This window comes from Tribolium madens, unplaced genomic scaffold, assembly GCF_015345945.1.
Source record: "Tribolium madens isolate multiple individuals breed KSU strain unplaced genomic scaffold, Tmad_KSU_1.1 Scaffold_97;HRSCAF=244;Tcas5.2_LG3a, whole genome shotgun sequence".
Taxonomy (NCBI): Eukaryota; Metazoa; Arthropoda; class Insecta; order Coleoptera; family Tenebrionidae; genus Tribolium; species Tribolium madens.
In genome coordinates, this window is record NW_025401069.1 from 2,823,509 (window position 1) to 2,835,878 (window position 12,370).

The window sequence follows — 12,370 nt, forward strand, 5'->3', positions numbered from 1 at the left end:
CAGGTTGGCAGCACTTTATAACATGGCCGATGAAACCTGGCATTCCATTGGCCAGTTTGGTTCTTGTACAGACGCTGCGCATTTAACGGTTTTTTAAGTGGTGGCAAAAAACTCAAGTGTATTTCCCCGTGTGAAAATGTCTCTTTCCATAAGAAATTTATGTGCTTCTAACCGGGATCGTGCATCTCAAGAAACCCGAGCCACTAGCACTCCTCGGAATAATAATTCTCCCAATTTGTCGTCTTCTCCAAGTGTTTCCACCATTTCAAGAGGGGAAGAGCCGATGGAAGTTGAATCTGATGGAGACAGTGGTGAAAATAGGGCAAATCGAACTGACAATGATGTGATTTCATCTTTTTGCGAATGTAACGTACAAAACAAGTATTGAATTCGTTCTAAAAGATATTGTGATTTGCAGCTGTTGAGGAAACTTCGGTCACTATTGGTAGTAGAGGTCGAGGGGTAAAGCCTCTCAAGTGGGAGAATTTTTGGAGTTCATTGAAACCGAAAAATAAACAGAGCCTCTATTACAAAATAATGACACAACCTGATCAATTAGAAGTAAATATACCATTCTCTAGTAAGCCAGCTTCATTTTATCTATTTTAGAGCATCACACTTGAGCTAGTAGACACATACAAGACCAATAAAAAACATGCGATTATTTGTATTCTCCAACTTTTTGTTGACCTATGTGGTTACAAAAAGTTATCAGTTGAAAAATTTTACAATTTTGAGCGGGAAAATTCGGATCAACTCGTGCAACAGATGCAATATGACTTACTGGAAGATGAACTTAAAGTAAAATTACTCATTGAACTTGGTTCAGAAATAAATTTAATTATTTGCAGAAAACTGGACACTTCTTGTTTATGAAAACAACAAGTTTTGTTAAGGATGCTGAACACATTCTTGGCCAGTTTTTAGATCATTTATTAATCCAAACATTCAAGTCTCAAGTGTTATTTGATAAAGTTTTTGAGGCACACATAATGGAATTTGTTAAATGTATGTGTTTAAGCAATATGAGTAATATTTGTATTACTGGTGTTATAATAAGTAAGTAAAACAATTTACTTAACTCTTTATAAAACTTGCTCCCTTAGTAATAAATATGATAACATCGTTTCTAAAACTCTATAAACAATTCATTTCCTTGAGCCAGGATATTAATAAGAATACTTCGATTGAAAGGATATTGGCAATCAAAAAAAACAATATTGAAAATACAATTGATTTCCTTTACCTAATTTTTGACAAACAATGGTAAGATTTACTTAAGTCTAATAAATATAAATGACTAATTTTGACCTAGTTTGATACCTGATAAAAGAGGGGCTATAGTAAAAATAAGAGCAACGCAAGAAATGTTCCAATGGATCTGCTTCTATCCAGAGGTTTTCATATTAAAGCGTCGTTGTTTAGGGCGATTAATGAAAATGATTCTTGATCAGGTTTGACACAAAATGTACTGATGTCTCGATGTGAATCATATTAAATTGTTTTAGCACGAATTGGTCCGATTGTCGGCTCTAACAACTGCTGAAAAATTAATCCGCTGCGAGGAAATTTCAGAAGTACTAAAACAACGAATTGAGTTATGTTTGAAATTTATTTCTGGGAGATTTGTTGATATAAATTCTCAAGTAGCTGCTCAAGCAGTACATGCTTTTACTGCAGCTATTGAAAAGTAAAAAAACTAAACAGTAAAAACGTTTTCAAACCATTTTTTCTAGCTACTTTGACAAAATCACCGAGGAATATAAAAATAAAATTATTAGAAACATCTATTACAAAGATGTTTTCTTAGGTAAAGCAGCTGGTAAATTTCTAGTGGCTTATCTTCGCCATCAAAACCCAAATGAGGAACAATTTTTACTCTCACTTGTTGTAGTAGCCTTCTCAAAGCCCCAGGTAAATTTAAATTTTTTTGGTGGATGCGACAGACTAAAAATTTCTTTAGGATGCAGAGAAACTCCCGATTTTTCTCGAATCAGTTTTTGAGTTTGCTGATGAATTACAAGATTGGACAATGTTTATGAAAGTTTTACTAAATGATGAAATTCGTTTAGGTGCTAAAACAGGTCTTATTAAAATTTTAAATGAGTGTGTCAGGTATGTGCTCACCGGGAATTTTTCCTATTCTAGACAGGTCCACCGAGGTAATTATATTTTAGCAAGTGGGGCTTTATTTTAATTTGCAATTTTAGGGTCGCCAAACGATGATGATCATATTAAAGTAGCAAATAATGTAATTCCCAATTTCGCACAATTACTTTTTGCGTTTCAAACCGAAAAAGTGTGTTTGCACAAATTAATTGAACTGTTGTCTTTTATTGATTGTAGTGTTTGCCGTTCGGATGATTTGAAAGATGTAAGTAAGCTTTTATTTTCTTTGAAAAACAACAAATTATTGTTTTAGGATTTCACCAACATTTTTACGATATTAAAAGAAATGTTCGAAAGAACAACTGATTATATCTTACTCCAAAACATAACAAAGGTGTTTGCTGTTTTTTGTGCAAAACAGTATTATAACAGGGCTACTGTTGTGGTTGAGAGTTTAAAAACTTCTATTAAGTCATTATCCGATGATTTAAAACAAATGGTATTTTTTTGTCAATTTTTCTAACAACTAAATATAATTTTCTAGTCTCCTGATTGTGGCAAAACTTTGCTGATAGAAATAAGAAAAAAATCGTTAAAAGCATCCATCTTATTTTCACATTTTGACTTGACAACAGTTCTTGCATGGGAAGACATTTTCCAAGTCTGGGAAATTAATTTCTTGAAGGTTTTGTACAAACAATGTTTACAGTTTTTTTTACATTATAATTTGCAGGCGCTAAAGTACTTAGTAGTTTGTTGCAAGTGGCACTTAGTTTGGCGTTTACGCCAATTCATGCGGCTTCCTAAAAACGATAATGGGGGTGAGACCACCAATCGTCTCCTCTACAATGATTGTAAAGACTTTGTTTATGGATGTCTGGAAATGCTTAAACAAGGGAAGAGAAATTCAGAGTTATTTTTGGTATTTTCAGTATTTCAAATTTTTATTCTACCTCACTTATGTTTTTAATTAGGCTTTGGAAACCTTTTGTGACCTTTATATCGACTTTGAAACTGAACTTAAACGAAGACGTGAATATTCTCATTTCGTAATCAAAATTACTGAACCCACGAGTTTGGAAATTTTATTTAATTTTGTAGTACAGCACGTGATTGAGAATAGAGAGAGTAAGTAAAGTGATAATAACACAATTGTTTTCTACTTATATTTTAGTGGCTTTGAAAGAACGCCAAAATCTACTAAGGAAAGTTATCACTATTTTGTATTTGAATGTAGTGTCTTTCGAATATTTTTCGAAGATATTACGTTTCTATTATATAGTAAGAGCGATCTTTCACGTTTACAAAAAATTTTCGTTTTTTAATTTTTAGCACAACGAAGAATTTGGTTTTTTAATGAACAATATACTTAGTCAATCAAAAACATCCTCTCCAGCTTTACCTTTAATAATAATGCATACACTTGCAGAAATTTATGAGGAAATGTTGAAGAAACGTCAAATTGTTGATCTTCTAACTGAAGAATCGAAATCTTTAAAGGTGATGTTTCGGACTGTAATTTATTTTATTCACAATCACAAAGTAATAATCAAATTACCTTGCTTGTTCAAAGTTAGAAAGTATGACATTTCAACTTTATTTAGCAATTGATATGATGTTTACAGTTTGCAGTCATATAAAACATGACGTTTTTCAAAATATGATACATTATTTATTAGCTTTCTGTTTTGTAAGGAGGATGATTGTGAATAAAATAGTATACAAATCTTGATGGTCGTTGCGTCATCGTACCTTGCCTTTCGTCTTGGTGATGAAGCACCTCGGAAGTAATCTATTATAATGACATACTTTTTACAGCATTTAGCTAAAAAATTCGCCTCTACTAGAGAAATGAAGTCGAATAATGATATTTTGAAATTTGTTTCCATGGCTATCAATTTCGCCTTCAGAACTGAACAACATTATAATTTTCTGTATTTTGCAAGATATTTTGCAGCACACTTAAATGAGGGCGGAAAAAGTGATGCGTAGGAATAACACAATTTAACGTTTGTTTTTTTACTAATTCGGTTTTTAGGTACGAATTATTTAAAAAAAGGGTTCCCGAAGGAGCAACAACGAATGAAATATTTTTATTGTTTGCTAAAACTCTCAAATAGCTGTGTTTCTTAACAAATTATAATTATCTGAGTTTCGTTAACTAATATTTGCAATATTAAATTAGTTTATTATTACCTACTGTTAAAATAGTTAAATAAAAATAGTTTTGCTGTTTTACCTTTATTTCATTAAATATTGCAATAAAAATCTCATTTATTAAAAGTATGAAAATAAAATAACAAAAAGAGTTGCTCACCCAGAACCGGTGCTACCCTCAGTAAAATACTAACCAGCGTCAAAAATTACCTAATTATTAAAAGTAAGTATTTTCAAAACTTTTGTAAACTAACACCCATTTTGACTAGTTCCAAAAGTACCACGTGATCAAATATCCCTATTTCAGAACTCTCTGTGTTTTAGTTAGTTCCAAAACACGTTCAAGAGATTCAGAAGTACCGAGGCCCCAAGCATCCAACGGAATGCGGTTCATACAAGCGATTCTTCCGCCAGAAATTGAGTGTAAAAATTTCCAATAACTTGGCCTTAAATTTGTCGGTTCTAGTAGAGCTGCATGGAAAAGAACGGCAGTACTGAAGCAATACAAAAATTCGGTGAATCCAGGGACTCGTGGAACAATTCCTTTATTGATACCCATGATGTAGGTTATCTAAAAAAAATTGGAAAAATCAGGGTCGGTAGTAAAAAAGGTGGTAAGTACTTGGGCTAATTTCCATAAGACATATAATGATACTGTGGTGTCTGGGTATCGTGTAAACGCAGTTCCGGCGATCAAGCCAGCTGGGATGGCAAAAGAGGGACTATCTTTGCCAGTAGCCCTTCTCAAAATACACAAAACGGCCTAAAAATACATAATTTACAAATCTAAATAAATGTAAATAATTCGAATCTTGCCCTAAATAAACCCGAGAAACCTCCAAGGAACACTGCCAGATTCAAAGTATCTTTCCTAAACAAGATCGTTTTCAAATTTCTCGGTGTTTGGACGATTTTCTTCATATTAAGAACTAACTTTAAAGTCACTTGTATCCCTAAACCGATACTAAACATTTTTCCTACGCCCTAAAAACCTTTAGATCAGACGCAAATTCTCAAAAGTATCCGCAACCAATTACTTGCATCGTATAATACAAACAACTAAATGGATGAGGACACGCTAGATGTCTATCACAGCACTTTATTTTGTATATAATTTTTTTATAAACACGTAGAGCTTGAGTAACAATGTGAAAAACGGGATTTTTTGATCGCGAGTTCGAATGCCAACTTCCCGATTTCGCTCTCGAGCCAACATTTGGAATGTTTTGGACTTGCTGTCTGTAGAAGCTGCTCGCTTGGCTTGATCTCGCACTGTAGTCTTTTTCTTCATAAGGCCCCACTACAAATCTGAACAAAATTTAAAGTGTTATCTCAATAATTAGATAACGAACCTTAAGACTCCAAACATGCTGTCAGCCTTCCCCACTGAGTCTTTATGGTAACCCCCCTTGTAATACATAAGTAAAATTGCCATGCCAATGGCAAAAATGGCCGTGTCGCCATATTTGATATTTCGGACCATTTTGCGTGATAAAGCCATGTTCCAGAGGGTTTCTGTTGCGACATTGCTGACGTATAGACATAACAGAGTGCGGCGGGAAGGCCTTTCGATTAGAACTGAGAATACGCTAGATAAGAATGCTGGGATTGCCGACACGGTCAGGATGTTAAAGTTGCCCAAAAGTCGTCTAAAATGCTATGTTTCTTTTAAGTTTTTTGGTGGTTTTTGCGTACCTTAAAACACATAAAAATAGAGAGTAACCAAATGCAGTACCGCTGAGAAAAGCGGTCGATTGTAAGATTCCTAAAACTGTTTTCTTCAAATCTTCTTTGGTCGGAATTCGACCTTTCATCAACAGGGTCAACTGTAACAAAATTACCAAATTTTGGATTTGACTATTGTCATTAGCACTCATTTAGATAACCAGATTTTTTGAAAAATTGTTACACCAACCGGAACTGATAACGAAAGTAAACAAAAAAGATACGAGCGGAAATCTTGTTCAAAAATTAAATGTTTATAATTAAAATTATTCAAACACCTTCACTCACCACGTAGACACAGAAATAAATTTTGAAGGAAGGTAACGCAACCACTTTAGCTAATTTCAATGGACAAGGAGCACACTTATTTTCCCAATAATGAAGTTCTTTGCAATCCACAAATAGCGGTCGGAATTTACTAAAAGCAACCATTTTTCAGCAAAAAGTTATGTAAAACTTTACTCAAGTGGATTGCAAAATCCACTTTTTTATATTTACATCCAACGCTATTTCAAAAACAATAGGACCATTGATACCTTCATTTATTTATTTTATGTTAATGGGCTTTCTCTCTTTGTTGATAAATTATAAATTACTTTACTAAACCTAACAATAGAAAATGCGTAACATCTAAGGAAAACCATGTAGTAGGTGTTTCGAATTTCTCTGGATATTTGACAGCCAAATTTTTGGATATCCCTAATTAATGAATTATTGATTTATCATAAAAGTATAAATAAATCAATCACCCAAAACCAGAACTTTTGTTTTTCGTTCACTTAATCCAAAATTTCTAAAATTTGTTTAAAATTCTTTCGTTATTCATTCAAGATAGAAAAATAAGACGATAGTCACGAATAACTTACCTACCTAGTTAGATAAAAATTTCACCAACTTAAAAATAGTTCAATAGCAATGCGTAACCTCTACTAAATCACTTGTGTTGTTACTTTTTAAACCCCATCAACATTTATTAACCAGTGACATCATTTACTACAACATAAAGCTTCTTCTTTTACAACGGAAAAATGTTAGTGTTTGTTAATGTGCAACCAGTTAAATAACAAATTAAACAAAGCAGAAATGACTTTAAAAATATTAAATTTTCTTGTTAAATCATCGTCTTTTCTCTTGGTAAGTAGCTTGTCTGTGACATATTTATTACCAATTTATAAGTATAAATTATTATACTTACCAAGTAGACACCAATATACATTTTAAATGAACCTATCACACTATTTAATCCAGTTTCTGTATGAAAAATAACACAAACATCTTGCCAATTGTGTATATCGCGACAATCTATCGTTAAGGCTTGAAACTTGCTCAAAACTTGCACCATTTTCGCGTTAGTGATTATCACAGACCAAATTTAACTACAAGTGGTTACCTATTTGTGCTTATCAAATTATTATTTGTTGACATTTACACCCGACGCTATTGGTGGGACAATTTTTCTAAATACACAACCGAACGTAAGGAGAGATAGTAGTGATAGCAGTTCTTTCTGCGAGTCACTTGGTGACTTGTACTTAGAACGAAGTAATTATAAAAATTTATTATTATCGGCTAATTCCTGTCCATTTAGTAGCAATAAACAGATTATTAGGTATGTAGGTAGTGTAAAACGTTTAATGATATCATAACTCATTTAAATGGTTTTGACCGGCTTATCAGACACATTACTGTGAATCTTTTTAGTAGTCAATGTTTATAAAACTTTATGAAAGTAAAAAAAAAGTTTAAAATCTTAATAAAAAGTAATTTAACACAGGTGAGTTAAACTTGAGTTTTGTAATTGTTATGAATTCTAACGTCTAGCGCATCTATTCATGTGAAAAAACGCAAAACAGACTAATGTATAGAGTTATTCATAAATATGAAGCAATATTTGAACCTCAAAAATGTCCTATAAAATGATGTTAATTTTAATAACTCGTGTCCTATATCGACGCTTAACAATTTTACAGCCGTCGAAATGTGGGTAGGGAAATTTGCTTTTTTTTTGTAATAACTTCGGAGCCATTTGACCAAATGTTATAAAATTTGGAATGGTTACTTGTGAGAACACACCTTTGAAACTGGTAATTATCAAAACCGGATACATCTACTCAATTCCAAATTTTATATTATTTGGTTAAATGGTTCCGAGTTATTACAAAAAAAAAAAAACAAATTTCCATACCCTCATTCCGAGGGTAAAATTCTTATCAGTAGAAATAGGACAAGAGTTATTATTTAGATTAACATCATTTTATAGGTCATTTTTGAGGTTCAAATATTGTCTCATATTTATGAATACTGGTGTGTTATTATTACTAATAAATGTTAAAATGTCAATTGTAATTATACTTAATACAATAATGCACTAAATATAAAAAGTTGTTTTTCTTCCAGGTGCCATACGAAAAACTTTAGATATTCTCAATCGGACCTACCAATGAGATAACACGTCAAAAAACTTGAAACTGCAGCTAATTTGATTGTAGTTACTATACAGAGTGGATCGGTAAACGATGTCGATTAATTAATACAAAACTATGCCCAATAACAATTTCATGATATCATGAACATACATAATTATTTAATTATTCAACGACCTTTGTCAGTCACCATGAATGTAAAATGAAAAAACTAAAAAACTATACAATACATTACAAATTATACTTGTAAGTACAAAACTTACATTTTATGGTGTTTAATAATTTATGTTTCAAAATATCAACACTGGAAGCCTAAATTTACATACTGCTTTACAAAATAAAATTAATGCATTTACCTACAAACACAAAGTTAATAGGGGCAAAAATTATAAAACTTAGAATTTTGTTTATTGGAGTGAAAAAAGTTGATGAATCCGTATTAGAATTCTAGTATTAGCTAAAAATTTGAAATAAGTAAAAGAAACAAAAAACTCTGCCAATATTATTTTATCAAAAAATGAAATTTTTTATACTAAGTACATGAATTTTATGTCGAGTCTTTCATTAAGACGGTGGTTTACCTTCTCGTTGGGCGAGTTTCGTTATTACTTTTTTTTCTATACAAAAAATGTTAATTATAAGTCGGGGTTAAGTTTTTTCTTTTAAACGTAGTCTGATCAGGCAAGATAAAGTTGACTCATTTTACTCATTTTTACTTTTTCTTCGGACCGCGTAATTGATTGTCCTTATTTTGTCACGATATTTTACCCTGAATACCCGAATATCAATAAGGAAAAATTGGAAGAAACAAGTCGTTTCATCCGTTAATAATTAGTCTTGTTATAATAAAACCTATTCAATTATGTCCTTATAATAATTTCAGGAAGTTTGTGATTATTTTAAGCATGATATCTCAGTGCAACAAATTACAGTCAAATTCAAAAAAAGTGGTCGTCAATGTCATTTCAAAAATGAATAAATAAATAATAAATGATTTACATTTTCACAACAAAATTGATTTGATGACCTGACCAATTACCAAACTTCATGATGCGAAATAATGTATTTTCGTAAATTTAAGTAAGCTCATTTACACAGGAATAATTAATTTTATGCTCAAATGTAAAACTGACGACCACTTTTTTTGATTTTTTTGACTGTATGTAGTTTTTTCTAACGTTTTAAAAAAACTGGTTCATTTTTTTTTGACAGTTATCCCTTTTTGAAATTCAAATAATAAGAGAATGAAAAATAGAGTTTTAACATAATTGAAACCAACCCCAAAATAATTAGTCCTGCCAACATTTAATGACGTCACATGCCCTTAACAATTTGAAACCAGTTTTACCAATGTCAACATCAAAAGTCTGTTTTATTATTTTTTCTTATATGTAAATATTCCAAAAGGAAATAGGAGTACCAATTACAAAAATATAAATTTTTTTAGAGTTCCTTTTTTTAACAAATGAACAACAATTAATATTCAACAAAAATATGACGTCAACAAACTTGAATTATGTAGACTCAAGCTGTAATTAAATAAAATGAAACGTAAGTTAAAAACCAGTTAAGATAACAGAAAATGTTAAGAAAAGCACTTTCAAGTTATTGAATTAGAAATTTTGAATGTCAATGGAATGTCAGGAAATGCATTATTAGAATTTTGTTTACATTTCAGTAAACTGTTTCGAATAATGAAAAATTGTTTTTCTTAAAATTATTTACATGTTGATAATGTATACTTGATGACCTTTTATCTACTGGTCAAATAATGAGTGCTTACGTAAGAAGACTATAATAATGAAGAAAAAACTGGACACAATACTAACCATATAAACCGTCCCATATATCCTCAAAGAATCAAAAATTGCGTATAAATACAATCCACAAATCCCTTGCAAACAACTATCAGTCCAAGGATGAACATATTCAATACACGTAGTTTTTATGGTCCCTGTTACAGATAGAGGCAATTTACTGTAAATTTGGGACATTTTCACCAAACCGCACTATTAATAATCAACAAGACGAGAAAAATTTCTAAACACCAATGAAAAAATTCTATTATCTGGTCTTTTCAAATTATAATAAAACAATTATTGCAGGAGATATCTAAATAAGAACACATTTTACGTCACAGCACAGTGAAGCTGACAAAAATGTAATAACGACAATTTAATCTTGATTTCGCAACACTACAAACAACTTCCACTTTCACATAAAACAGCTGATCAGGCCAAATGACCACTTCTTCGAGGTGTTTACAAAAGTTATTGACAAATAGACCGACAGATGGCACGACCTGTGCTATAACGAACAGTTGACAATCAGCTGTCAAAGTGACAGTACTAACAGCTGTTTTGATTTTAAAATGACTGAACAAGTGCTTGATGCTGAAAACTGGAAACTTGAAGCAAAAGCTGTGATTAAAGACATCGAAAAGCATGTCCAAAACGTCGAGATTTTGGATGGTACTGATCAAAAAATTTATTTCAATTTGACAACTATAGAAGGGCAAGAATTTTGTATTGAACTGTCAGGAAACGGTTTCAGAGTTGCGGGAACAACACATAATGAAAGAAACGACAACAGTGATGAAGTTTTTGAGACACCCTATAGCTTACTCAATCAGATCAGTCCACGGTTTCAACAATCATTTGGTAATGAACTAATTAAAAAATTAAATGAATTAAACCAAACATGAATTTATTCAACTAAACATTTAATAAATTATTTATTGTATAATATCTTGTTTAATCCCACCCACATCTCTTGTCTCAGTGTTGTAAACTTCAATAAACTTGTTAATAATGGTGTTAATAGACTCTGGGTTATTTAAATGAGTATGATGGGTCCCGTCCACGTAGTGCATCCGGACGTCTTTTGATGTTCTCTTGAGGGCATCCAAAAGTTCGTAGAAATTCTTCTTATCTTCAAAATATCCACTTCCAGTAAATTTTATCAGAAGTAATGGTGGAATGACCCTATAAGCCCCTTCAAGCAAGTCTTTCCTTGACCAGTTGAGGATGAGCCTTGATTTTAAACGCGGATCACGCGTGAAATAATACTTATTTGGATCACTTTTTGACGGTGCAATGTTCCGTTCTAGAATATGATGACAATGTTCAATATCAATAGATTTATTATTCACGGCACTAATTTTCTTCTTCATAGTATCAAGTGGATAAGCTGGTGGCTCTTCAGTACTTCTAGCTAATTCGTCATAGTTCAACAACTCTTGTATCCCTTCAGCCATTCTAGGCCCGTTATTCTTCTTATAAAGCGGTTTCACTCCATCAATACAAATTAAAAAATCAACAGTCTCTGGAAACAGCATTGTGTATACATAACAACTGATCCCGCCCAAAGAGTGTCCCATGAGCGACACTTTAGGCCACTTGAAATAATCAGAAATGTGTTTAATGAGAATAGGGTAATTCATATTGTGGTAGTACATCCCAGGAGGAAGACGAGACGAGTACCCATGCCCTGGTAAGTCAATAGCAAGGATACCAACATCGGGATTAAGTAAAGGCACTAGTCTGTCGAAACTGCCACAGTTGTCTTGCCATCCATGTACGGTCAAAATAGGTCTTTGATCTGTGGGATTCCACCATTTTCCCGCAATGTGGCCCCACGGTACGGGAATTTTCACTTCACAGAAAGGCCGAGATTTGGTCGAACAATGCCGGAAAATAAATTTAGAAAAGTTGGGCAGCATTCTGGTGTTGAACTGGGTCCAAGGGTCATCGTTCCCAACCTCACTTTTTGTGTCACCACGACTTTACCAATAAAAAAACTATCTGTCGTATTTTATGATAATTATACATAACTTGTGTTATATTAAACGTGTTTTTTGATGTTTTTAGATAAAAATCAATTTGGTTTTTGAGGTTATAATGTCAAAAAATGACAGAAAAAGTAACCAAGTGTTGGTAAACTTGAGTGACCTTGTA

The 12,370-nt window shown here is 32.2% G+C and overlaps 3 protein-coding genes and 1 long non-coding RNA gene across 5 annotated transcripts; 2 read left to right on the forward strand and 2 right to left on the reverse strand.

The window, feature by feature from the left end:
- Nucleotides 1-17: 17 nt before the first annotated feature.
- Nucleotides 18-4,347, forward strand: LOC123015040. Its single transcript, XM_044414461.1, has 18 exons — nt 18-365; nt 419-561; nt 610-801; nt 852-1,059; nt 1,107-1,266; nt 1,316-1,454; nt 1,509-1,690; nt 1,737-1,914; nt 1,964-2,162; nt 2,211-2,374; nt 2,423-2,608; nt 2,654-2,794; nt 2,843-3,031; nt 3,084-3,237; nt 3,284-3,390; nt 3,442-3,609; nt 3,928-4,097; nt 4,148-4,347. Exons 1-18 carry the CDS (start codon nt 137-139, stop codon nt 4,227-4,229), a joined length of 2,991 nt encoding a protein of 996 aa, XP_044270396.1. The 5' UTR covers nt 18-136; the 3' UTR covers nt 4,230-4,347.
- On the reverse strand, nt 4,334-10,662 carry LOC123015042 (transmembrane protein 135-like). Of its 2 annotated transcripts, none has more exons than XM_044414472.1 (7): nt 10,244-10,662; nt 5,962-6,092; nt 5,619-5,915; nt 5,304-5,574; nt 5,083-5,250; nt 4,889-5,029; nt 4,334-4,837 (listed from the first exon to the last, which is right to left on the reverse strand). In XM_044414472.1, exons 1-7 carry the CDS (start codon nt 10,406-10,408, stop codon nt 4,565-4,567), a joined length of 1,446 nt encoding a protein of 481 aa, XP_044270407.1. In that variant the 5' UTR covers nt 10,409-10,662; the 3' UTR covers nt 4,334-4,564. The 2 variants fall into 2 exon arrangements, with proteins under 2 accessions (XP_044270407.1, XP_044270408.1); XM_044414473.1 differs by lacking the exon at nt 10,244-10,662 and adding an exon at nt 7,187-8,092.
- On the forward strand, nt 5,363-8,676 carry LOC123015045. Its single transcript, XR_006413359.1, has 2 exons — nt 5,363-7,600; nt 8,389-8,676. It is a non-coding gene; the product is annotated as an uncharacterized LOC123015045 (long non-coding RNA).
- Nucleotides 10,663-11,099: 437 nt separating the features above from the next.
- On the reverse strand, nt 11,100-12,363 carry LOC123015044 (probable serine hydrolase). The gene has a single exon (XM_044414475.1). The coding sequence runs from the start codon at nt 12,133-12,135 to the stop codon at nt 11,149-11,151; it is 987 nt and encodes a 328-aa protein (XP_044270410.1). The 5' UTR covers nt 12,136-12,363; the 3' UTR covers nt 11,100-11,148.
- Between the last annotated feature and the right edge of the window lie 7 nt (nt 12,364-12,370).

Bases quoted from the DNA above. Each gene is read 5' to 3' on its own strand.
- LOC123015044 (XM_044414475.1), bottom strand. From the start codon at position 12,135: ATGCTGCCCAACTTTTCTAAATTTATTTTCCGGCATTGTTCGACCAAA.
- LOC123015042 (XM_044414472.1), bottom strand. From the start codon at position 10,408: ATGTCCCAAATTTACAGTAAATTGCCTCTATCTGTAACAGGGACCATA. The intron at 5,916-5,961 runs GTACGCAAAAAC...ATAGCATTTTAG, and splicing joins CTATTTTTATGTGTTTTAAG to ACGACTTTTGGGCAACTTTA. The intron at 5,575-5,618 runs GTTCGTTATCTA...AATTTTGTTCAG, and splicing joins AGCATGTTTGGAGTCTTAAG to ATTTGTAGTGGGGCCTTATG.
- LOC123015040 (XM_044414461.1), top strand. From the start codon at position 137: ATGTCTCTTTCCATAAGAAATTTATGTGCTTCTAACCGGGATCGTGCA. The intron at 562-609 runs GTAAATATACCA...TATCTATTTTAG, and splicing joins CACAACCTGATCAATTAGAA to AGCATCACACTTGAGCTAGT. The intron at 4,098-4,147 runs GTAGGAATAACA...TTCGGTTTTTAG, and splicing joins GAGGGCGGAAAAAGTGATGC to GTACGAATTATTTAAAAAAA.